Source organism: Punica granatum, chromosome 7 (assembly GCF_007655135.1).
Source record: "Punica granatum isolate Tunisia-2019 chromosome 7, ASM765513v2, whole genome shotgun sequence".
Taxonomy (NCBI): Eukaryota; Viridiplantae; Streptophyta; class Magnoliopsida; order Myrtales; family Lythraceae; genus Punica; species Punica granatum.
In genome coordinates, this window is record NC_045133.1 from 7121932 (window position 1) to 7148321 (window position 26390).

Here is a 26390-nt window from a genome sequence, read left to right on the forward strand (position 1 = left end):
AAAAATTAACGATTAATCAAATTAGTTTTTCTGAGTTATTGATAGAAATCATCTAATACCTGAAAATTCTAAAACCATATATAAGCTGTTAATTTGTTATTTAAGCTGTTGAGACAAATTATTGTTAGTCTTGTAGGTTGTTAACCACCGTGACATGTCAAGCTTATTTCGGTCTCGATTGAGGCCAGTCGTGGCCTCCCAAGGCCATAGCCGGTTTGGTAATGGGCCAATGATCGACTGCATTGGTTCATAAACTTTCGCCTCGAATAATAATAAGGAACATGTGATAACATCATCTAGCATGCACGTAATCCTCTTTCTTCGTCATATTTAGTTTAGTTTATTTGACGTGATTTAGACACATCATCTCATATGGGCTATAGAAATAAAGGCTCTCACCATACTCCAAAATTTTAATTCCCAACTCCATATTGGCCAACCTAAAAATAAAAAATTTTAAATAAAACTCGTCCAATTTAATTTAATTTTCCAAATTTCAGCCAAAATAATAATCCAATCAAAAATTATAGATAACTAATTTAAAAAATCTTCACATAAAACTATAAATAATTCTCAAAAACACAAAAAAAAATCAAGATTACCAATATTACCTCAAAAGGGAATCGCATTAGAAATGAGAGTTTCTCATTATTAACAAATCGCATCTACTAGAAGATGATTTTCTCAAGCAGGATCCCTATTCCTGTTATTTACATGAAAAATAAATACTCTGCCCCGGAAAAGTTTTTGGGGTCTTCACCTAACGAAAGTATTTACACATCAATTGTTGATGAACGAAAGTGCTCAGTTTCAGTCTTCGACTGCCCCTGATGTTCGCTTCTTGTTAGTTCCTGAGTCCCTCTTGGACCTCTTGGTGATATCACCGTGTGAAATCTGAAACAAAATGCAGATACAAAGAATGAGACAGAGAGGGAGAGAGGTTCGATCAGATGTAATTGGTGCGATTTGAGAATTTCATATACTTACAATATGGGATTTCCATTCAAGTCTCTCGTTACTCTCTGCAGCAGGCTGAGACTGATCCCGGACGTGACTGAATATGTGCACAAGTACAGCAGCATCGAGTGCAGCATATTCCAGCTGCAGAAATATTGTCAAGCTCAAGTTCATGACAGGATGACTTAACAATATATGTGATGGACAAATTTGACAAGGTAAGGAAGACTCCATCTATCTAGAAATTGTCAAGACTCGAAAAGACGAGCTCCTTTCACCCAGCAAAGATTTCAGCCTCCTGAAGACTTGACACTTTTGTTTTGGTCAACTGCACAAGTTCTCATGGCAATTTCTTACGCGTTTTCATGCATTTGAGAGTATTACACGTTTCTACGTACATAATATTATCTCTGAATTTGTGGGAAAATTGTTTTGACTGATACAAAAATTTTTAAGATGTGACGCGGACGGTACAAAATCTTTTTTTGTACAATTTGATACAAAACGTATCAAATTATTTCAATCAAGTCCAATCCGTCAATTTTTGCTGATGCCGTGAAGACTTTCTAACATGGTACGTGACGTGACAACTCGTATCCACGTAAGCTCAAATCTTTTAGCATGATGTAACAAATGGATACAAAACTTTATTAAGATGTAACAAATTGGTACAAAACTTTATTAAGATATAACAAATTGATACACAACATTTATTAAGATGCAATGAAATGGTACAAATAGCGGAACAAATGAGACAATATTAAAGCAAGTTAACTTGCTTTAAAGAAACTTCAGTAGCACAATATGGATTGCTTTCCCTTTCCACATTAGCATTTTAAATTAAAAATAATAATAGTAGGATCATTGGCGAATGTTGAGAATTAGTTTCAACCTAAAAATAAGTTTAGAACTAAAAAAAAATTAAAAAAAAAATTTGAGGACTAAAATCAAATTTTCCCCTTACTATGACTTCAGTATATTATAACTTCATTATAATTCCAGAAATCATTCGACTTTTTTACGTTTTAAGAGATGTAAAATATAGAAGGAGATAACTGAGGCATTATAACACCCCAAACATAGATTTATTTTTTTTTGTGAAACCATAGACAAATATTAAAACACAGAATCTCATTGTTTCATATCAAAGACTAGTGATCATATTGAATCATATACTACAGAAACTATTCAGTTATTTACACAAGCAATAATTACTCGATCGGTACATATTGCCAAATAAAATATTTGGGTCACAAAGCATTAAAATTGTCGTTAACAAATTATGCCATCAAATGCTAACGCCATCAAATGCATGACTAGTTGTGTGTACTCTATCCTATCAATTTATGTAAAATTTACAATAATTTCTTCATTTGCCATTAAAGAAATGTTTCAACTATTCCGATTCCATTTCAGTGTATGATTTGATTGATAGTATTAATAATTATTAAAAAACAAGTGACATTATTAGTTGAATTGCTTGCAGTTTTAAGTAAAATTATTTGGAGGGTATTCTAAATAATATATGTTAAATAAAGGACCTAGAGAAGAGCTGGCCAGCGATCCCTCCCGAGGAAAATCAAGGTAATAAATCGGAAGATTGGTATCAATTACTACTGCCTGTCAATTTTTCCAACCGCCATATTCAATTCTGATGGTGTAGCCAAAGGAAGCGCGGGTTATATAGTAATGTGAGATTGATAAATGCATTGTCAGAGTTTTGACACTAAAGCGCTTATCAGACTACTTAAGAGTCGTTGGAAATTGCAATTGTTCACTGGAGGATGAGAGGAAGTGTTGAGCTGGAAGAGTTAGTAATAGGATATAGACTTGAATAATGCCCTTTTAAATGCTAGGAATATGTTCATTTTTTGATCCTATAATCTCTTTGATGAATCATGGGGAAAGGGTCAAACATTTTTTGCTGGATAACGGATGGGTCAAACTTAATTGCACCTTAAGCCACCTATAAATGGGTTAATGAACCTCATAAAATATTAGTGTATTGAAATTGAATTTCCAGCGTGGTCAGGAGTGTATACATGATGGGACATCGTTGTTGCTTCTCCGTACATTAGAGACAAGGCAGGTTTTGAGTCTTGAGAGAAATATGTTCCAACTAGTAATGTATAAAAGCTGAGAAGCACTTATAAGATGTCTTTTTAAAACCCTCACCTCTTGATCAATCGTCTTTTGGACTATTCAGAGAATTTAACTCTTAATTGGAAAATTCGTGTATTTGACTTTCCAATTTCGATTAGATGAATTATGATCAAGACTCAAAACCTGACTTGTCTCTGATGTACGGAGAAGCAACAACGATGTCCTATCATGCACACACTCCTAACCACGTCGAAAATTCAATTTCAATACACTAACATTTTATGAGGTTCATTAACCCATTTATAGGTGGCTTAAAGTGCAACTAAATTTGACCCATCCATTATCCAGCAAAAAATGTTCGACCATTTCCCCATAATTCATCAAAGAGATAATAGGATCAAAAAATGAACATATTCCTAGCATCTAAAAGGTCATTATTCAAGTCTATATCCTACCACTAACTCTTCCAGCTCAACACTTCCTCTCATCCTCCAGTGAACAATTGCAATTTCTAATGACTCTTAAGTACTCTGATAAGCGCTTCAGTGCCAAAACTCCGACAATGCATTTATCAAACTCAACTACACATTACTGTCCGACCCGTGCTTCGTTTGGCTGCACCATTAGAATTGAATATGGTGGTTGAAAAAATTGACAGGCAGCAGTAACTGATAACAATCTTCCGATTTATTACCTTGATTTTCCTCGGGAGGGATTGCTAGCCAGCTCTTCTCTAAGTCCTTTATTGAACATATATTATTTAGAATACCCTCCAAATAATTTTACTTAGAACGGCAAGCAATTCAACTAGTAATATCACTTTTTTATAATTAGTAATTCTATCAATCAAATCATACACTGAAATGGAATCAAAATAGTTGAAACATTTCTTTAATGGCAAATGAAAAAATTATTGTAAATTTCATATAATTTGATCGGATAAAGTACACACAACTAGTCATGCATTTAATGGCATCATTTTTCAGCGACAATTTTAATGTTTTGTGACGAAAGTATTTTATTTGACAATATGCACCGATCAACTAATTATTACTTGTGTAAATAATTGAATAGTCTCTAGAGTATATGATTCAATATGATCACTAGTCTTTGATATGAAACAATGAGGTTTTTGTGTTTTAATATTTTAATGTTTTGTGACCAAAGTATTTTATTTGACAATATGCACCGATCAAGTAATTATTGCTTGTGTAAATAATTGAATAGTCTCTAGAGTATATGATTCAATATGATCACTAGTCTTTGATATGAAACAATGAGGTTTCTGTGTTTTAATATTTGTCTATGGTTTCAACCAAAAAAAAAGAGTATGTTTGGGCTGTTATCATGTCTCAGTTATCTCCTTCTATATTTTACATCTCTTAAAACGTAAAAAAATCGAATGATTTCTGGAATTATAATGAAGTTATAATATACTAAAGTCATATTAAAGGGAAAAATTGATTTTAGTCCTCAAATTTTTTATTTTTTTTAGTTCTAAACTTATTTTTAGGTTGAATCTAATTTTCAACATTCGCTAATAATCCTACTATTATTTTTTAAAAATTTAAAATGCTTATGTGAAAAGGGAAAGCAATTCATATTGTGCTGCTGAAATTGCTTTAAAACAGGGTAACTTGCTTTAACATTGTCTTATTTGTTCTGCTATTTACATCATTTCGTTACAACTTAATAAAAGTTTTGTACCCATTAGTTACATCTTAATAAAATTTTATACCCATTTGTTACATCATGCTAAAAGATTTGAGCTTAAGTGGATACGATTTGTCACGTCACGTACCATGTCAAAAAGTCTTCTCGGCATCAGGTCGGAAATTGACGGATAAAACTTGATTGAAACAATTTAATACGTTTTGTACCAAATTGTTACAAAAAAAAGATTTTATACCGTTCGCGTTACATCTTAAAAAGTTTTGTATCACTCAAGTAATTTTTCCCAGAATTTGCCAACCCTCAGTTTTGCACAATGAATATTAAGATAAACTAAACTACCCTGATAGAAAACACGACTACAGCAGAATGACCTGGATTGCCGGTAAGCCGTACTGAAATCATAGTTCACTAGCCATGGACGAGACTATTTCACAGAAAATCAGGTAAAAGAAAAATTACCTGATTCTGACTCAAAGGCCGCTGCTCCCAGTTGCTGTTCCGCCTTGTCTTGTTCAAACCAGCCCCAAGTATTTTCTGATTCCGAGATGTCACAGTACAAATTATTAGCCACTTTTCAAATGTGTAGTATGATAAAACATATTCGAGACTATAGTTCAACAGACATGCTGCAGAAATATACTGCACGCAAAGCTTTTATTACCTGTGCAAGACCAGAGAGACCACCGCTGGGTTCCCTGAACACACACTGAATGTCCAGTAACATGTCACAGTGCTTAAAGCATTCCAATGCTCTGTAAGAAGAAGCTAGCTGCTTCATATCACATTGAAAATTGTAGCCTGAGGAACAAAACGCAACCATGCAAACCGAAGTTTAGTGAACCAATTGAAAAGTTCTGTTGCACAAGTACAACCTAGCCTAAAGATCAAATATGAAGGTATCACTTCCTCAAATTTTACTCCACAGTTTTGCAAAGTATAGCAGGGACCAGCCATAATTTTGGTTACCAAAAGGGCCACTCTCGAAAAAGCACAGAATTACAGGGGTAAGCAGATTATTTTTCTGATATTGCTTTGATGTTAAGAGATATTTTCCCTAAATGTGTCATACCTAGTTTCAGAATTCGAGGAGACCGTAGAATCCGCTTCAGGCAGTTATCGAGAATGTCTGGCACATCCACAGACAGTCTTAGAAGGTCAACTATGAAAACAGACCTATCTGAAGATATTTGCATTATGGAAACCTGAAACAATGTAGTGACAAACATTTTTAATACATTATTAATTATTGGCATCACTAGACAACCTTTCCCAAGATAATAGTGATATAACTATTTATCGTGAGAGAGAGAGAGAGGATTAACACCAAACAAAACTTTCCTTTGAGGATATTAAGTAACAAGAATATTAAGGAACATATACCTCGAAGTACATCAGAAAAGACAAGATTTTAGAATAATCTCGAAAAATAAGTATTTCTGAAAGAAAAAGAGTTTAAGTGACCATATTATGGACTGCATGTGAATATAAGTGGAAGCAAACATGTCTTCAAAGAAGACCAGATTCCACCTTGGAAAAGCATAAACAACAGACCATTCAGAAGTTTTCACTCGTAAGTGTCAATCCTTGTGGAATTTTTTGTTAGATAAATATATCCCAAAATAAAAGTGAAATGCATATCAAACAGTTGAATTCTCACAGGACCTTAGCAGATATGATCTAAGCCCTAGATATAAATCAAGCAACTCCAACACTTTGTTCCTTCATAATTCATGATTTCAATGGATCTTCAGGAGATTTTCATATCAACTAGTTAACCATATAAAGGATTCTATGCTGCTGAACAGAAAATGATCAGCCACAATGTCTTAACTGCAAGGTCAGGTGATTTATAGTATGAAAGGATTAAGGAGATGTATGAGAATCTATACTCCAATAAACGAATTAATAAGCAAAGCTACCTTGTTAGGTTTGCTGCCCTTTTCATAGTTGGGTTTCCACTCACAGTCTATCCCAATGACTTTGGATCCTTCAATATGGCATGTTGCGCTTTGCAACCCCTCAATGTCATCAACCCAAATGATCCCTTCAATAGCCAACTCGGTAAGGTTTAAGTACCGACGATCATGCACTAATCCTGCATCAGATTCTACATAATGTCGTGGAGGATAATTAATTAATTATACATTGACTAAGAGGAAACACCGACAGAAAATCAGCATACCTGTTACTTTAGGAAAACCTTGAAGAGAGAATCGATCACATAACTCATCAACCTTCTCTGAATAACCAGCTTCCATCGCCAAATATACCTTAAAAAGCAGTATTCAAATGAAAATTATCGTGATTATTAAACATAAAAATCACACAGCAATTACTACCCGTCTGATAAGAACAGGCAATGGCCACAGAGTGGACAATAATCTCTCTCAGCACTGGGCAAAAAAAGACTAATTTCTCTCGGCAGTACTTCAGTATAATCAAATATGGTAAAAGAAACCAGTGAAGAAAGGAAACGCAGCCAAAATAATTATACCATAAAATTTTGCACCTAGACAGAGAGAAATCTAGAAGCTGCTCCTTCTCATGTCTAACTATTACCAGATATTCTATAAGTCGTTTATTGCCCTTGGCCTTGAGCTCTGCGACATCCCAGCAACCCTTTTCTGCCAACTTCTTGAGGGAACTGCAATGTACCAAGTTAGCTCCTTAATTGGCAAGTTCGGACGTAGAGGATATAGTGGACTTGGAGGCCGTTACTGCAGTCAAACACTAATCATGGTGAAAGCAACTTGTTTTGCCCTCTTGAGAATAAAGGAAGCAAAGTACCTTTCCTTACAGAGATGATATACATCCGAAAATTCTCCCTGGAGGTTGTTTTGTTTGATAATCTGATAAGCATTCTTTAGTTTTTTCCTGTGGACATATTCCTGGACAAGTATGCATAACATTGGCTTGCCCATAAATTTTGCAAACTTCTCTGCAGCCATGAAATGATTGTTCTCCAACATGGAAAGCAAAAAAGATTGCCCAGAGTGACGAATCGAGAAGTGCTCCAGTAAAGAGACAGCTGTCATAAATGACTGGGACTCTATTGACTTGAATATGTATTCTTGGAGCATCGTTATTGCTGAATCATACCGCAGACCACTTTTCCCCTTTCCTCGGCAGAGGACATTCTCAAGATTTATCTGTCCCACGTCAAACACTTCAATTACCTTCAATGCAACCTTCTCATCATGGTCGATAAAACCCCCAACGATATCCAAAAATAGTTGGGCAGCTAGGTCTTTTGCCTCCAATGAGTCAGCTATGTTACTTTTTAGAAAGCGTCGGAGTGCAGAGAGTAACAGGTGACTGAAGCCTTCCGAGTAGATCCCGAATGTAGGAAGTGCATAGAGACAGTGTATGACAAAAGCAGCAGGTCCAGGTTGGGGTGAATTATGCAATATTTGATGCACCCGGTGTTGAAGGGCGCGAAATTTGGTAGTTGCCTTAAAAGTGCCTACAACAGCAGCCTAATCAAATTACATATGAAGAAGAACAGAACCAGAAAATGAAAAACAAAAGGATTTATTGGGACCAAGGAGGCCAGCCTTTGGCATTTGAAATTTAAAATTCAAAAGTTTGGATTTTAAATAGCTCCTACATGAGTTCCATCATGAATATCAGCAACCAAAAAATAGCAACGGAGAATGCCATATGGAGATTATATTTCAGCAACTGGGCAAGATGAGACTAAAGAACTAACACCAAGCTCTTATTGGGGTGTGAGTGCTGTCTACTGATGATGATCACTTAGCATATATACACATTCCTTTGGGAGACTGACAACTACTGTGTTGGATGTATAATATGCGGCCATGAAATATGCTAATTAATGAGCACTCATTAGTTTAAATGAACTATAAATAATTAACCCAGACGTCAATTAGCATGGTGAGCTTAAAACAAAGGGTGCTCATCATTGTTACAAGTCTGGAAAAAGGAGGCACCTGAAGTGTAGCATGCTTTCATGAGGTACAAGAAAACAGTCGGTGAAACATTTGTTAAGTCGGAGAAAGCGTGAACAGAGAGGGTCCACTCTTGGCAGGTTTCCTGCTTGTGTTCGACAACTTCCTTCTCCACGCCCATAGGGACGGAACAGTAACCTGCACAGAGTAATTAACCTTATCTGACAACCAACACTTAATCCTCATAAAAGGTTGCCTAAAATTGTACCATAAATTGATGCCATTACAAAGTACCATGAAACCCCGTACAACGAGATTTACAGACCACTATAAATTAATAACATCCACCAATGTATGCAAATAGTATGTGCTGAAGCAGAATTCTCGGATAATTCATGAAAGTCAAAACGGGATAAAAATCTCCATGCACAACAGGCCAACTATACAATACGCTAAAGTGCTGTCAATGTAGCAGTCCGGCATTCTCGCAAAACAACAAATTAACATCCAGTTCTAAAGCTTCATTGAAACACAATAAACAAGCCCAAACCCAATCAAGCAAATCCGGCACATGCCGAAACCGCAATAAGGACGTAAATTCTGTTTAGGTATTATATTTTAAACAGAGAACAGACAACTTTTGGCGACAACAACCCAATCCGAATAATAAAATGTAAAAAAGCATAGGAACTATTCCTTCCAGTTCTCTGTTTTCTTGATAAGATAACAAGAAGAGAATCAACTTCCACTTTAGAGGGTCCAACAACGGGGAAATTGCATAACACAAAGAGCAGAAAAGCAATGAGTGCGACTATGTAAAGCACACAGCGAAGCGTGTAAAGGAAGAAGACAAAAAGTAGCGCAGGAGCCGTAAAAAGCTCCTTCCACTAATATATATGCGAGTCTTCTTCCCTTTATCGTCTTTATTGTCCTCGTCAAATCAAAGCAGAAAAGGCATCAACCGATTCAACCGGGAGCACTACGATGCTGTAGGAAGCATACGAAATTCGTGTGGCTGGCGAGAGTAGTCCGTACATGGAGAAAATATATAAAACCAGAACCGCACGCTCTCTGATTCTCCCGTTTCTCCATGGCAGATCATGCGCGGAAGCTAATACTAGCCGAAGCAAGTGATTAACAATGAGGAGAACGCCGATTGATGCAGAGAAACTCACCGTGTAACTGACGAAGGGACGAAACGGAACTGCTCTGCCTCGGCTGCGGACGGTGGCTGCGTCGTCGGAGACGTTGAAGCCCTAAGCGGAAGACGGGAGCTCGATCGATTCCGAGAATGGCGAACGCGTATCCCTGTCGTTGTACACGTTTGACCCGCTCAATATAAAATTGCCGTGAGGAAGGAAGGATCACGAGAGTGCCATTGCTGCGGCCGAGGCGGGTGAAATGCAGTGGGGACAAATTCCTCAGAAGGAAATTTTACTGCGACTTGAGGGCATGTCCGTCCTTTCGCCACGCTGCTGGGGTTTGGCCCCCACGCAACGTTGGTGTTCCTTCGCCACGTTTCACCATACCTGTCAAAAAATGGATATGTATAAACGAAATCATTTTCTCTTAAATTTCTTAATATTTTATCGTGTATATATTCACTTAAATTTTATATTAACTCTTAAATTTCTTAATATTTTGCTCACTTCACAATTTGTAATAATCAAAAGCATAAAACTTGAAAAGAAAGTCCTTGAAAATTTTTTATTATATATATTCACTTAAATTTTATAGTAACTCTTAAATTTCTTATTATTTTGCTCACTTGAGAATTTTTAATAATCAAAAGTTTAAATCTTAAAAGGAAAGACTAAAAATTGTAGGCATGACATGTAGCCTCCTACTACAAGAGTTAGTTTATTTAGTATATTATTATTATTAGTCATTTCATCCGCACATTGCGTAGAAGTGTTGTTTGCGACAGGCTTTTATTTTGTTTTGTTATACATAACCTTTAAAAATATTGATTAGTTTATAATTGTAGAAATGAACTCATTGATAATCCTCAAAATAGTGACGAATAAATAATGTTAAATAATTCATGTTAGATTTATTATATCAAATAGTTTATAAAAAAAACTATATTATTCACTTAAAAAGCTTTAATTTATATATTTTATAAATAATTAGTAAAATCACATAAATAAAATTATTTTTGTTAAATTAATTAATACCTTTTAATTTCTAAAAAGCCTCTTGATTGTCAAGATCTAAATTGTAGAAGATATTTGGATTTATATCCTTTATACAATAATAAGTGAATCATAGCACTTAAATGTTTCAACTTGAAGTAAATTTAATAAAAATAGAGACCGAATTTATCCCATTCATTTAGTGAATCTTTAAATAAATAAATAATTTTTTTAGTGTCATTTTAAATTTCCAAGTATTTTTAATATTAACATAGAACTTGTAATAGTTTTTGAATATTCCAAACCTCCTTATAATTTCAATTATGTAGGTAATTACTTGTGTGAAAAACTCTAGAAAAATATTTCCCTATCTTTTTTAATATAGTTTGAAGAATACAATTAAGCATTTATAGAATTAAAAATTGGAAAAGAAAATAATTTTAATTACTCGAATTCCAAAATATATATTTATTACTTAAGTGTATGAACTATTAGATCAATTCACTTGTATTATCTTTTTATATTTTTGAAGTGTATTTACTATTAGTATAGAAATTTTTAAAAGTTCAGAGATATTCTAATAAACATAATTTTACTTGTTAAATTGAGAATTGCAATATGAAAATAATTTTAGTAAGTTGAATTGATGTAAATATATTATCCATATAAATCGATTTATTTACTTGTGCATTAATTATTGATGTAATAAAGAGGGTAGAGAAGATTAGTGAAACTTGAATAAATAGAGAGTTAAGGGCTTGACAGATTGCACCACTTTGTTAATTATGGGATGACAAAGGGCACAGTCTCGTTAAACCTATTTTTTCGTTTCGCTATTATATATTATATATAGATTTGTTTTCCTAATCTATATATATGCTGAATATCTAAAACTATAAATTAATTTCTTTTTTTGGCCAATTATAAATTAATTCTTTAATGAAAGAAGTTGATGAACACTTCTTTTCTTTTGATTTTAAATTTTTTCCAGAATTTCTTAACAAAAGGAATAACAGATTTTAAAGCGATATATTCTCTAACGAGTAGAATTTTACTGAAAGACACCTAAACCAGTTATTTTATATGAATTCGATAAGTCGGTAACTACATATATATATATATATATATATATATATATATATATATATATGAGGAACGTATATTGGTTTCCCGTTTTCATTTTCACCCTTTCCAAAAAGATTCTCTTATAGAATTTTGTGAATTTTCCTAAATTTTATGTGTTGAATACATATATAAATCATTTTTAATAAAATTTACCAGTGGTTGGGCAAGAAGTAATTTTTTTTAATGAAATTCTCAGCTGATAGAATGACAATTTTAAAATAAAATTATATCTGTTAAAGCGGTTATTTGATATGAATTTGATAACTAAGTCACTATATGTGGAGCATCCGTTTTCATTTTTCCCCCTTTCCGGAAACATTTTTTCTATGCAATTCCATGAATTTTTCTAAATTAAATATGTTGAATGCCTCATATAAATCATTTTTTAATGGAAGTTTGTAGAAGTCGGAAGGAGTTAAGGAATGATTATTGCGATTTTTTTTTTTCAAAGTCTTTTAGAATGATTGCTTTTAAATCGAAATTAATTCTAACGGCCAAAGTTTACGGAAAACTACCAATACAACAACGACAATTAAAGCAATTACTTGACATGAATTCAATAATTGAACTGATAACTCTATATGGAGCGTATATTGGTTTTTTATTTTTCAACCTTTCCAAAATCATTTTTTCTTTAAGAATTTCATGAATTTTCTGAATTATATATACTGAATGTCAAAAAATAAAAATCATTTTTTAAGAAAGTTTAGTAGAAGTTGGGCAACAAGTTGTGAACACTTCATTTCTTCTAATTATAAATTTTGTTAGAATTTTTCAATTTAAAAAATGAGGGCTTTAAATTTAAAGATCAAAAGTTTACTGAAACACTAACGACACTATAAAGCATATATTTTCAAAATCATTTGTTCTATACAATTTTATGAATTTTTTTAAATTATACATGCTGAATACATAAAATATAAGGGTGTGTTTACACTAATAGAAAAGACTTCTTTATTTTTCTTTTCCACTTTTCTACTCTTTTTCTCAATTTATTTCTCTAAAAAATTGAGAAATTATGTTTACAAACTCAAAGTTGAGAAAATTTTCAAACTTAAATTCAACTAGGCATTTTGCCCGTGCGTTGCACGGGTTCATTTTAATATATTTTTTATATTCCTATTATTTCGAAATTCTAAGTTTTCTAGAAGATTAATAAAATTTCATGATTATTATTAATTTTAAATTTCAAAAAATAATTATTCAGATTTTTTATAAAAATTAAAATGCTTAAATAGTAAAATAATAATTTTGCATTTCTAATTTTAAACTAATTCTTTGATTTTGTTATTTGTCAAATGGTTAATTACAATACTTTTTTTTCCAATTAGTTATATTTTCTTATTTTTATGCAAATTGATTATTCTAATCCTATTTAATATGTCCTTATATAATAGAAAATGTAGTTAGTTTCACTATATAATATTGGATGTATCTTAAAAATTATTATCATATATATTAACACAAATATATGTTCTTTGTTTTTATAAGGCTTGTTCATTCTATCTTTATTATATTATTAATTATTATTTTATTTAGAATGAAATTTCAAATTGAATTATGAAATTTAGCAACATTTATTATGAACATTTATTATAGGGGCAGTCTATTTTTCAATATAAATAATTAAATTATAAAATTTACAATATTGAGAACATTTATTACAATTGTAGTTGTTTTACTATTTTTTATTTAGTATAACATATTCATTATAGTATTTAATTTATGACATTTAGATTTTTATAGTCGTAGTTTGTTTACTAATTTTACTTACATATAGATTTTCAATCTCGTGCATTGCATGTGTTTTATTTACATATGGAAATTATTCAAAATCTATAAAGATAAATTATTTTCTTATGAGCCGTAAGAATTCTCAATAACTAATTTTAATTTTTGAAGAAATAATTTCTAATATGTTAGAGTTTAGAAATAATCTATTTTTTTGTTTAGTTGTTTTCTTCTATTTTTAAAATTTCATATCTAAACATCGATACTTCAATGGTTGTTAGAGCAGTTATTCGACATGAAATCGACTAGGGATGGCAATAGTGTTAGTAAAAAAACCATATATGTGGATAACCGCACCAATTTTTACATTGCATAACCGTATCAAATGGTTATGGTGCAAATATGGTTTTTAATTTCAAGAACCGCGATGGTGTGGTGTAGATGTGGTTTTGATGAAAAAACCGTGGATAAAAACCACACCACGACTTTATGTTTCTATACTTTTAGAATAGACTAATATTTCAACCCATTTTTCAAGCCCAATCTCAAACCTACTTGATTTCTTAATCAATTTAATAAAAATTAATAAAATGATAGAGAATACTAATTTATGGGATAATTTTTATTCATTAGATTTTTGTATTGTTTATTTCTTTAATTGCTAGGTTTTTCTTGATTTTTATCTAATTTAATTTACGGTGAGGTGCGGTGCGGATAATTGCAGTTTTTGGTGGTATGGATATAGTTTTCAATTTTCAAAACCGTGACGAATGTGGTGCAAATATAGTGCACGGTTTTAAATCGCGGTGCGATTGCGGTTCTCGAGATATCCGCATTATAATTGCACCGCTACCATCCCTAAATTCAACAATTGAATTGATAACTATATATGGAGTGTATATTGATTTTCCATTTTCACTTTTCACTCTTTCCAGAAGCATTCTTTTCTTACCTGTTTATGAAATTTTCTAAATTATATATGTTGAATGCCTAAAATATGAATCATTTTTAATGAAATTGGGTTAATTACTTAAAAATACACAAACTTTACACATTTTTTCAATTCTAACACGAGCTTTTTTCCTTCACCTAAATAAGCACAAACTATGTATTTGATATCAATTCTGGTACGAAGATAAATTTTTCTTTAATTTGAATGGAAAGTGTTGACATATGTTACCAATAACACGTGGTTGAAGATGATAGGTCGAGTGGGACCCACAGACATTTCTAAATAATTTTTTTACCAGAAAAATGGAAAAACATTTTTTAAAAAAGGAAAATCGGGGGAGCGGTGGCGGCCGGCGGTGGGGGCCTGAATCCCGGCCATTACTCCTCCGATTGGGGTAGCCGATTACCACAGAGGGTACCACTTGACCTATCATTTTCGGCCACATGTCAGCAGTAATATATATCAGCAATTTCCGTTTAAATTAATAGAAAATTTGACGTTGTACTAGAATTGATATCAAATGGATAATTTATATATTTTTAGGTCAACGAAAAATTTTCATGCTAGAATTGAAAAAATGTGTAAAGTTTATGTGTTTTTAGGTAATTAACCCAATGAAATTTAATAAAGTTGCAAGGAGTTTGTGAATTATTCATCTTTCTTCTGATTTTTTTTTCGATTACATAATCTTTTATTCTGATTTTAAATTTTCTCAATTCTTTTTTCTTTTAAAAGAATGATGATAACTTTTAAATCGAAATTATATCTAGCGATCAAAATTTACTAAAACCACCAATACAACAACGGTTGTTAAAACAGCTATTTAATGTGAATATCACAATTAAATTTATAAATATATATAGCATATATATATATATATATATATATTGGTTTTCCGTTTTTGCTTTTCCCCCTTTTCGAAAACATTCTCTCTTACAGAATTTTTTGAACCTTCCTTATTACATTTACTGAATGCGTAATAATAAATTATTATTTTGATCGAATAGCCGTTGGAAAAGGAGTTGGTGAATACCTTCTTTTTCTTTCAGAATCTTTTCAGCTGATAGAATGTTGGCTTTTAAAAGAAAATTATATCTAACGACCAAAATTTACCAAAATCACTAATACCACAACGTTTGTTAAATCAATTATTTAATATTAAATCTATAATTGTATGATAACTATATGGAACATACATTGATTTTTCTCAATTTCCTACCTTTTCAAAAACAACTTTTCTTACAGAATTTGATGAACTTTCCTAAATTATATATACTGAATGCTAACAGCTAATTATTTTTTAATGAAATTTAGTAGTATATGGGCAAAGAGTTGGCGAATAATTCTTTTTCTTATGATCCTAAATTCTTTTCAGAATTTTTTCAGCTGATAGTATGACGGCTTTTAAAGCAAAATTATATATAACAATCATAAGTTTATTGGTAAACAACAACTCAAGAACGACTGTAAAAGCAGTTATTTGATATGAATTTAATAACTGAGTTGATAACTGTTGGAATCTGATCCGATTTCCAGGGTTTAAAACTTTGTGAACGCAAAGGAATAACCCTACGAGGATCGATCATACGAGCATGTAGCACGGTTGACGATTTTACCTCATTTCACAGGTTGCAATCTTCGCGAGTGAATTGATGTTGCGGCTGGTGGAGCAGGATGATCTGGGCTATCCCGAACCTCTGGAGGAGTTGAGGAAGATGGCTGGTTGCTGGCCCTCTTCACGCCTTGCTTGACTACACGTTCGCGATGGCATGCATGGGCTCCAATCGTCGCAATCGTCAACGGCCTCAACCCGGTCTTCTCCTCTATTCTTCTCTCGCTCTTTCTGTGTATTCGGCTGTGTGGGCAGCCGATGCGTGCCTTTATCACCGTCTATTCGAATTTCCAAAAGTCTTACTCTTATATAAGATTTAATGGATCGAGCTTCAATCGGCCTCACAAAAGCCCATACTCAAGCACCTCTTTTGATCGAACAAATTATACAAAGAGTAGGTAAAAGTACTAGTCGAGACTGAGGTTAGAGGAGAGGACCCAGGCCATATTTAACTCGGCTTCCAAAATGACCAAAATGCCCCTGCTAACAAATAGCACACTAAGACCATTTTTAATTCTAATTATTACAGAGGCATGTTGTGTCGAGCACAATCCTTGTTCTTGACCTTTAAGTGTTTTTACCAGCTGCCCCTCTGCATAATACTCGTATCCGAGGTTAGGTCTCAAATTGACTATCACCTCCTAATTACATCTTGTCCTTGAGCATCTCATCCAAAAGGCGAACATCCATGATTGTCTAATTTGCCTCCCACTAGCCAATGGCAACTACAAGTAGCAAAAACCTGACATGACTCAAAGTTACGTCACTAAGGCCTTAGTTTATGGATGATCAACTAGGACAACCCAAGGAGTGATTAGTCCAAACAATTAAGTCAGCGTAGATTTTATCTTGCACATGCAGGTCTCAACTAACTATTTTCATATGCCCAACACATGGTGCAGACCCTAAAAGATCTCACCCATTGCGCATAAAAGTATAGATCCTATCTTCGCTGGTTCATCACATATGCTCAAGATTAAGAGTACACGAACACCTCACAGTAGTAGAAGTATCTAATTCCTCTTTATAATGGCATTTAGGAATCACTCTCACTTAGTCTTGTTCAATGCTAGCAACTTGCACTACCTCAACTGATCCAAACCCCCTCCAATGATCAAGTTGAGTCATCCCTATATACATAAGAGCCCCTTAAGCAATAACATTTACATTCAGTTTCATCACATGGTTATGAACATTTACTTTAAGTTCAACTATCCACGACTTATACTTTCTGCATGTCCAGGTATATCCGCCACGTTCATAAGTCACTTACTTGATTCAATGAACCTTATACATATACACACAATACAATCTAGTATATTTCCTCAATTAATAAAAATACATGGTATCCATATATGAAATGACAAGAAACATATAGACTTTAAGGCATACAATAGACTGAATTTATTCTAACCAATCGCACGATTTGGTCATACAATCGGAACAAATCCAACAATAACTATATATGGAGCGTATAATGGTTTTCCGTTTCACTTTTCACCCTTTCCCAAAATATTTTTTCCTATAGGATCTTATGAATTTTCATAAAATTAAATGTCGAATCCCTAAAAATAAAAATTATATTTTAATGAAATTTAGTAGAGGTTGTAAGGAGTTGGTGAACGATTCTTTTCTTCTGATTTTTAAAGTATTTTAATATTTTTTAGCTGAAAGAATGATAACTTTCAAAGCTAAGCTATATCTAACGATAAAAGTTTTCCGAAAATCACCAATACAATAACGGCCATTTTCACTTTCCGCCCTCTCCCAAAACATTTTTCTTACAAAATTTTAAGAATTTTCCTAAATTATATTTGGTAGGTACCTAAAAATATAAATCAAATTTTAATGAAATTTAGTAGAATTTGGGCAAGTACTTTGTGAACATCTCTTATCTTCTGATTTAAATTTTTCTCAAAATTTCTTAATTATAAGAATGACGGCTTTTAAAGTAACTTTTTATTTCTAACAACCAAAAGTTTAACGAAAACCACCAAGACGACAACAGCAGTTAAAGCAATTATTTGATATGAATTCTATAATTGAATAAATAACTACGTATGGAGCATATATATTGATTTTATGTTTTTGCTTTTCGTCCGTTTCGAAAATATTTTTTCTTACAAAATTTTATGAACTCGCCTACTTCTTAACCATTTGTTTAGATGAAATGAGAGGAATTGAAGAAAAGAGAATGGAATTTTCTTCTCATTATGATAGTGAGACTTTGAACGAGAATATAAGAGTAATGAGGTTGGTTTTTTATTCAATATTATTTTCTTTCAATTTCATGAATACAGTGTAAAATCGTTAAAATTTACAAATTTAGATAAAAATTAACTATCCACTCTCTTTTTCCTAATAAGCCTATATAAATTGATAATTTAGTCACCCCACTTAAAAATTAGAATGAATTCTTTCTCCTCAATTTTTTTTTTGACAAACGTATACCAAATATGGTTAAAGAATTCCCCCTTGTCTTCCTTTCACATATTAAACATATCCCAAACAATGGGAGCCGATAGTTCTCCGTACTTTCCTAGCAATTAGGAAAAAGTCATCTTTTCTTTCAGTTATAAGGAAAAAGCTTTCAAAACCAGGATGGTCTTTTCCAATTTAAAGTATATTTTTACTTATTCTCAAGTTTCAAGTCTCCCTTAAATCAATCGATTTTGAATTTGTAAATAGATTACATTTCTTCTTTACATAAATAATTTTGGAAATTCAGCGTACGATTTTTTTCACTTGTCAGTATCAAAGCCCACTTAAAATACTCGATTTTGTTGGTAAAAATGATATCTTAATTTTTTTTGAGAAAAAAATAAATTTATATAATAGGAGGAAAAAAATCAATTTCTAAAATTGAAAAAGCCTTCCAAAAGTAAACTGGCCATATAAGTTATCATATAGACTAGAAAAATAATCAAGTTCAACTTAAACCATTCCCATATGGTAGCAAGTATAATGCATAACATTCATAGATGAATATTCATACAATATCCGTACCAACATTTAGGACCGATAGATTCGCCCCGTTATTATTTTTTCCATCGATGTGGAGCATCTAACGGATTTGGTGATAGTACGATACCATGTAGCTACTAGCTACCATAGAACTTCCCCGTATTGTAAACTTCATCGAACGAAGGAAAGATTGACATTGTGTTTGTTTTCGGAAAAATATTCAACTCAACTCAACTCAACTCCACTTATCTTCAATTCAACATCACAATAATTACTTTTTTATTTTTTTAATTTTTTTAACCATTCAATTCAATTTTTAATATTAAATTCTCTCAACTATTCATTATTTTTTCACAATTCAACAACACAATCATTACTTAATCATTATTTTCTCTCAATTATTTATTATTTTTTCACACTTTTTCTCATAATTCAACCATACAATCATTACAAACCAATTAAAATCAAAACTCAACTCAACTCAACTCTCAATCCAAACGCACTCTGAACCACCCAAGGCCAGAGAGGCTTGAAAGTCGTTTCACAGTCAACTCATATACTATAGAACGAGAAAACTTTGAAAGGGCAAGAGAAGGTTTTCCGAGAATTTTCTCGTAGGAATTTTCCCCTGAAAATTGTTTCCGACAAGGTTAAATTGTTTTTAACTAGGAAGTTGCAAAGAATTTGTTGCAATGACGCCACCTAAATATATTCATAGATAGATTAATTATTTTCTGGCAATGCAAAAAGGGCGCCCTTATAGTGGTTTACGTTATTGTCGGAACCTTTTTAGTTTCAAATTCGATTTTTAATTAGTGAAATTTATTTCGTGTCCCTTTATTTTTCTTTTTCTATTTCTTTAATAGGTTCATGGGCTTCCACTTTAGCAAAAAAACAATTATTTCCGACTTTTCTTCGTAAGCCAAAGATAAAGAATTACGAGGAATAATTGAGATTCGCGGTATCATTTGACGATGGAACTGATCACGGTTCACGAGCCACCACAGTTAGAGCCGATATTAAGAGTTGGACTTGACTTGACGATCGAGCATGCACCAAGCTAATGTTGACATTTTTTATTTATTTATTCTACTAGTAGCTAAGCTCGAGCTCGATAGTACTTTGCCTCGAGAGGCTGGCGATCCTAATTGCTGAAATTATGTTTGCTTCACATCTCTTATTTTTAAGAAGCTGCATGCACTAGCCTTTTTTTCTTCCTGGCTATTTCCAGTGTCAAGTTTTGACTCGAGCTCGAGAACAAGTCAAACAAAGCTAACCGCGATCTTAGCTCAAGGTCAAGCCACGATGAAAATCGAGTCCGAGTACAACCTCGAGCAAAGGTAGAAATTTGAGAAATAATATAAGATCGAGCTCAGGACGTGCTTCGTGCTCCATTTCCAGAAGCCAAGTCGAGCTCGACAGTACTTGTTACGTATGACCGACCGTGCCTTCTCTAATGACTTTTAAGCTTGGAAAAAGTTTCAGCTTAGTCAGGCTAGCTTTATCGCGAACACTGGTTCAAGGTCGAGTCATGTTCTTCTCCGGAGTAAACAGGAGGAAACCGGTCAGTCTCGAGTCTGTCTAATATGACTTCAAATCCGGCTTGAACGCATCTAGTGATACTCAGTAAGCTCGAGACCGACCGAATCCAATATTATTACTAGCTCGGCTCAGTAACACGATTCACATTTGTTAGCATCGACTTTGAATAAAGTTGTTCAACTGAGAAAGGGTCGAAACAGAATCCCAAGCACCTCACTTCACAAGACAGAGACAGGCGACATGCTTGTCGTTACATCTGCTCTTATGAAACATATTAATTATCGTTGAATTTGAACGATTCCGAGAAGGAAATGAACGTCAAAATCCAATCTTTATCTCTCGAGTCCAACCCCCCGTTCTCATTCATTCAAAGCCCCTGCACGCGGAAAACGCAGCGCTATTGCACAGAAGAAGCCCTGTGAGCAACTTCGCGCAGCCTTCTCGATTTCACTTCTAAATCGACAGTCTTTCCTTAACATTTCTTGTTGGGTTTTGGTTAGTTTTCACTGCTGATGCTGATGCTGTTCCTGTCACCCGCCCCGCGGGAGAGTTCGTTACATTGATCTTGAACAGTGTTTGAATATCTTCAAGTTTGGTGCTTTTCGTGCAATCTTCTTGTCCTGCTTATTTAATTTAAGTAAATCAATCTGCGACCTGTCCGAGGTTGGAAAAATCCGTACGGTTTCATTAAAATTACCCGAAAACAACAATCCCAACAGTTGGGCTTGGAGTGCTTTTGTGTCTTTTGGGGGCTGATAGAATCTAATTCTTGACTTTTCTGATTTTCTTTGTGCGTTGAGTGAGTCATGCACAGTGCCTTGAAGTTTGGGGTGAACCTTCTTGGTTGCTTCCATGTCTTTATGGGTCAAATTGAGCCCTTTATAAAGATTTGTGAGCCCACTGCTTTTTTGGCATATGCTTGGGATACTTTTTCCACACCCATACATTCACGCATTGCCCAATTCCAGCAAGAGCTAAACTAGTTTTTGGTTATTCTGAATCCCAACAAAACTTTGGTTGTGATGAAGAGGTACTTTCAGGAGGAGGGTGGTGAGGGCTTTGGTGTAGAGGATCGGGACTCAAAGATCCGAAGGTTTACACTCAAGTAAGCAGCTCTTGTGGTCGGGTTAATAGTTTGTCTGTTGATTTATCAAGCTTTCTTTATGATGAGTTTTGTGATCCTTGTGCAGTTCTCTGAAGAATGTGATCGGGGGATGGTCGACAGGCGATATCATCTGCCGTCTCGAGCCCTTTCTACGAAGTGTGGTAAGTTGCCTCTATAATATCAAAGTTCTGTGATCATATAGTACGGTTTATCTCATCAGCTGATTGAGGAAAGTCTAGTTAGCATTTCATGGTGTAGTATTATTGCAAGAAATCTTTACTCGTGTCGATTTTATGATTCTTCACTTTGCTCAAGATTCTCTGCGAGGTTCAGTTTTAATTTCTGTTATGCCGTAAATTGTCGCTTATTTGTTTTCTACATTTCCCATTGTTTCATTGCCAACGTTCGAAGAATCGTGAGCTCCACCTAGGAGAAGAAAAAGAAAATATAAAAGGGCAGGAATAGACAGTGAATTGTGAAGAAAGAGGGAGGTCGTCCTTTGGAATAGACTTCCTAACCATGTTCTCAGAGGTTTAGACTTCCAAAGCTTCAATTGATGATCATGCATCGTCTGGCCTTACTGCAAGTTTCTTTCAGTATCGTCTGCTAAGAAAGCTTTATAAATCATAGACACAATGAATGGCTGTGAAATCACAGATTGATTTCAATCCTGCACATTTTAACTCTGTTTTATGAACATTTCGAGATTGCTGGCTTTACATCTGAGTGGTAGTTCTTCAATCTTTTTTTTTTTTTTTGCCAAGCAGATCAGGGATGAGGTGGATCGAGCCATCACAAACTTTCATGACCGTCCAACAGAGAGGTTTGTGGTAGCTATTTGTTTTCAGCAGATGCACATAGTCGTATTTTGTTCTTCCGCAGAGTTAAATTTTCAACCTATGACTTTATTATGAGTTTGCGGCAAACTCAAATATATTTTGTACTCATATCGGCTTTCTTCTGCAGATCCTTGCTTAACACTGTCGGAACTTCTGAAGTAGAGCGTGGTCTAGAGCTCCGGTTCATTGGGAACTTGGCATCAACTATCTTTACTGGCAGTAAAATAGTAGCAGAGGATGGCAACACCATCAGACTCGAACTATTCGATGCGAGAACAAACAGAATAGTCGCCATGGGTCCATTATCATCAATAAAGATTGAGATTCTAGTACTCGACGGTGATTTTGGTTGTGATGGGCGGGAAGACTGGACCGAGAAGGATTTCAGTGCTAATATCATCCGAGAAAGAGAAGGCAAGAGGCCGTTGCTGAACGGAGAACATTTTATAATTCTGCGAGGAGGAGTGGGTTATTTGGCAGAGCTGGCTTTTACCGACAACTCTAGCTGGGTGCGGAGTCGAAAGTTCCGGCTCGGAGCTCGAACTGTGCAGAAGATTCCCACTGAAGTGAGAATAAAGGAAGCAAGGAGTGAAACTTTTGTTGTGAAAGATCATCGAGGAGAATGTAAGTTTCAATTGTAATATTTACTCCTCTATGTTTGGTTTTGGAGAATTCAGAAAAGTTTTCCAGCTTTTCATTTCTTGGAAAACAAAGAAATTGAGGAAAGGTACTGGACAGCACTTAAGAGGCCATCTTGTGTCCACTACTCTTTCCTTTTTCTCTGTTCTGTGTTTCCGGGAAGAGGAAAATGGAAAGCTTATAAACTTAGGGCTGAGCCTTTGGACCTTAAATCTTTTCATAATTACTTCATTGAGTCTTAGTTTCTATTACTAATAGTGATTCCGGATTCATGCAGTGTACAAGAAACACCACCCTCCGCATCTGTTGGATGAAGTGTGGCGGCTGGAGAAAATATCAAGAGATGGCACTTTCCATAAGCGCCTGACTTCGCATGGGATTCAGACGGTGAAAGATTTCTTGCGGTTGTATGAAACTGATCCGTCCGCCCTGAAAAATGTAATTTTCGGATCATGGTCTCTCTGTGTAACCCCCGATGTTTGATGTCATTGAGCAATCCTAAATGCTACTTTATTTTCTCTGCAGATATTAAGTTCAGGGATCCCGAGCAAGACCTGGGAGTCGATCATAGAACATGCCAACAATTGTGTCGTGGACGACAACAATTTTTACGGCTACAATCAAACTCTCAAGAAGCAAGGACTTCTTTTCAATTCCGTATACAAGGTTGTTGCAGCAACTTTTGATGGCCAGTTTTATTCCCCGCTCGACAAATTAACTTCTCATCAGAAGGTGAGTTTTCTTGCATTCATAAGCCTAAACATTACCTGTCGTTCCCAATTGTTTATATTCATTGAAATAAAATAAGTTATTCTTTGCCCGTCCGGTTTGCCTCAAGCTTAAGCTTGTAGAAAGAAAAGCACATTTTCGCATGATCCTCGTGTGCAAGACTGCTTAACACATGCAAACGGATTTTGGAATTACGTCCGACAGAACCAGTAAACAAGAGGATGTTAACAAGCCTCAAGAACAGTACATGTGCTCCAGTACCATGTTTAGTGTCCGATTGTCTCAAAGGCTTAAGCTGTGAGGAAGGTCTAAAAGCATATTTCAGCTAAAACGAGTGTGTGCCTAAATGATAATCTCCATAAAGTGTCTCAAATTATTCGATTTTTCCTGCTTCGTTTCCAGGTTCTGGTGCAGAACATGAAGAAACAGGCTTTCAACAATCTTCACCATCTGTTCCCAATCGATGCCCTTTCAACCATCGCCCCTCCGAGATCGTTGTCCAACTTCCAAATGGAGCCATCATTGCCTGGGACGAATCCTTTACTTCAGCCTCTTGAATTCCCAGTCCAACATCAAGGTATAATTTTCCTCATATCGGACAGAACAGTATCCCATTATCCATGCAATCCCTCGGTCTTTATATTTGCTCGTCTGATTTCTGGTTCATTCAGGTCAAGTGGAGAATACGCAGGGACTCAGCCATTGTTCTCCTTCGATATCTTTTAGCAGTGGAGCACCTGACGCCCAAAGTTTCAATTTCGCAACGTCTTCCCACAATAATCACCTCCAGGTGCAGGTCTTAAATACGACATCGGGAAATAGTTGCATTACAGGGGAGTTTTGGTCTGGAGAAAACAATGTTCTGCCTAATGATTCGCCAGGGCCATTAAGCACACTAAACAATCATTCGGCTGAGGACGAGAACATTTTCCAGGTTCAGACGCCGAGTTGGTTTCTCTAGAAATAGGGTAATTAAAAACTGTTTTCCCATCAATCTCGTACTTGGAAAAACACAGGAATTAGGAGAAAATGCATCACGGCTGCATTTCACACGGCGTTTTGTAAGCTAACACGTCTTTGTATAGTGCAACGGATGATGCTTTTCTCTTGTTTTCCTTTCTCCGGAAAACAGAACACCGGAAAAATCCTCCCATCTTCTCAGACCTATACAAAGCTTTTAAGGTCTCTCTTTGTATATAGTGGATCATCTTCTTGTATAGTGCAATTGATGATGCTTTTCTCTTGTTTTCCTTTCTCCGGAAAAAACCTCCCGTCTTCTCGGACCTATACAAAGCTTTTAAGGTCCCTCTTTGTATATAGATGATCACCTTCTGCCGGTGACAAACCCATAATTAAGCTATAATACTTAAGTTTCCACGTCTATATACAATTATAAAAGTCGGAACGATACGTGGACAATGTCACAGTGGACGTAGGTGGCTTATAGTTGAGTGACTCTTGAAGTCCCCATAAATCACGATGCGAAAAATGGCGTAGTATTATTGAGTCACGTCATCATCATTATAGAATTCTAAAAGTTATTCAGTTACTGAATATGAAAAGTTATCTAATAGTCTTAAGAATAAAATTATTTTAAAAAATAATTATTTGTTTATACGCGTTTTTAGCATATTCACATTAACAAAACACAATTTTTCATCTTATACGAACTACGGAAATCTATTTTTTTTAAACATAAAAATATTCAGTGAGCTATTGCACATCATCAACCTATTCGAGAATAGAAATTAAGAACTTTAATTGAAATAGGATTACTAAAATACAAACCATAGCTAAATATCAACTTTCTTATAGCTCTATTAATGTAATCATGAACGAATCTTTATTCTTCATGAACATTTTATATCATCTATAAGCTTATACTATAAATGATCGGTCATCTTTTCAATACTATGCACCGGCCCTAGTATATTATCAACAAGACATGTTCTTAATTTCAAAGTGGAAAAGACCTTTTATTTAAAGTTAGTGCAATATTTGGAAGGGTAATCATCGGCATATTTCCGATGAACTCACCGGGCTTCTAATAGTGAAGACATATATAGATTACTTTTGGTAATAAAATTAAATTTGATTTAATTTAATTTGAGAATATGAAAATAAAAGTAGTTGAAAAAAATATGTGAGAGAATTTAAAGAAGAAAATAAAAAATAACGCTTATGTTATTAAATTGAGGAATAAATGTTAAAATTAGGAAAAAAATTAAATAGTTGAGAGAATTTAATATTTAAAAAATAATTTAAATAATATATGAGAAAAAAAAATATGATAGTGAATTTAAAAATAATAATAATAATTTTGATGTTAAATTGAGAGAAAAATAAAGTTAAATTATATTATATTTTATTAT

The 26390-nt window shown here is 34.1% G+C and overlaps 2 protein-coding genes across 4 annotated transcripts; one reads left to right on the top strand and one right to left on the bottom strand.

Moving 5' to 3' along the window:
* Positions 1-598: 598 nt before the first annotated feature.
* Positions 599-10109, bottom strand: LOC116214656. 3 transcript variants are annotated; one of them, XM_031550064.1, is made up of 11 exons: positions 9821-10109; positions 8688-8843; positions 7522-8197; positions 7294-7378; positions 6917-7004; positions 6654-6778; positions 5804-5936; positions 5396-5532; positions 5194-5268; positions 988-1101; positions 599-894 (listed from the first exon to the last, which is right to left on the bottom strand). In XM_031550064.1, exons 2-11 carry the CDS (start codon positions 8824-8826, stop codon positions 811-813), a joined length of 1656 nt encoding a protein of 551 aa, XP_031405924.1. In that variant the 5' UTR covers positions 8827-8843; positions 9821-10109; the 3' UTR covers positions 599-810. The 3 variants fall into 3 exon arrangements, with proteins under 3 accessions (XP_031405924.1, XP_031405923.1, XP_031405922.1); XM_031550063.1 differs by having other exon boundaries at positions 6654-6829; positions 9821-10107; XM_031550062.1 differs by having other exon boundaries at positions 6654-6841; positions 9821-10106.
* A 10360-nt stretch (positions 10110-20469) lies between these two features.
* On the top strand, positions 20470-25264 carry LOC116214355 (calmodulin-binding protein 60 A-like). The gene is made up of 11 exons (XM_031549775.1): positions 20470-20504; positions 20650-20728; positions 21028-21201; positions 21735-21811; positions 21897-21972; positions 22579-22634; positions 22778-23274; positions 23567-23727; positions 23815-24021; positions 24421-24595; positions 24690-25264. The coding sequence occupies exons 1-11, from the start codon at positions 20470-20472 to the stop codon at positions 24977-24979; spliced, it is 1827 nt and encodes a 608-aa protein (XP_031405635.1). The 3' UTR covers positions 24980-25264.
* The last annotated feature ends 1126 nt before the right edge of the window (positions 25265-26390 follow it).

Excerpts from the sequence above, each read along its gene's own strand:
- LOC116214656 (XM_031550062.1), bottom strand. The coding sequence starts at position 8,826 with ATGGGCGTGGAGAAGGAAGTTGTCGAACACAAGCAGGAAACCTGCCAA. Across the intron at positions 7,379-7,521 it reads TATCATCTCTGTAAGGAAAG|TTCCCTCAAGAAGTTGGCAG; the intron begins GTACTTTGCTTC and ends GGTACATTGCAG. Across the intron at positions 5,533-5,803 it reads TCCTCGAATTCTGAAACTAG|GCTACAATTTTCAATGTGAT; the intron begins GTATGACACATT and ends TTTGTTCCTCAG.
- LOC116214355 (XM_031549775.1), top strand. The coding sequence starts at position 20,470 with ATGAAAATCGAGTCCGAGTACAACCTCGAGCAAAG. Across the intron at positions 21,812-21,896 it reads ATCCGAAGGTTTACACTCAA|TTCTCTGAAGAATGTGATCG; the intron begins GTAAGCAGCTCT and ends ATCCTTGTGCAG. Across the intron at positions 22,635-22,777 it reads CATGACCGTCCAACAGAGAG|ATCCTTGCTTAACACTGTCG; the intron begins GTTTGTGGTAGC and ends TTTCTTCTGCAG.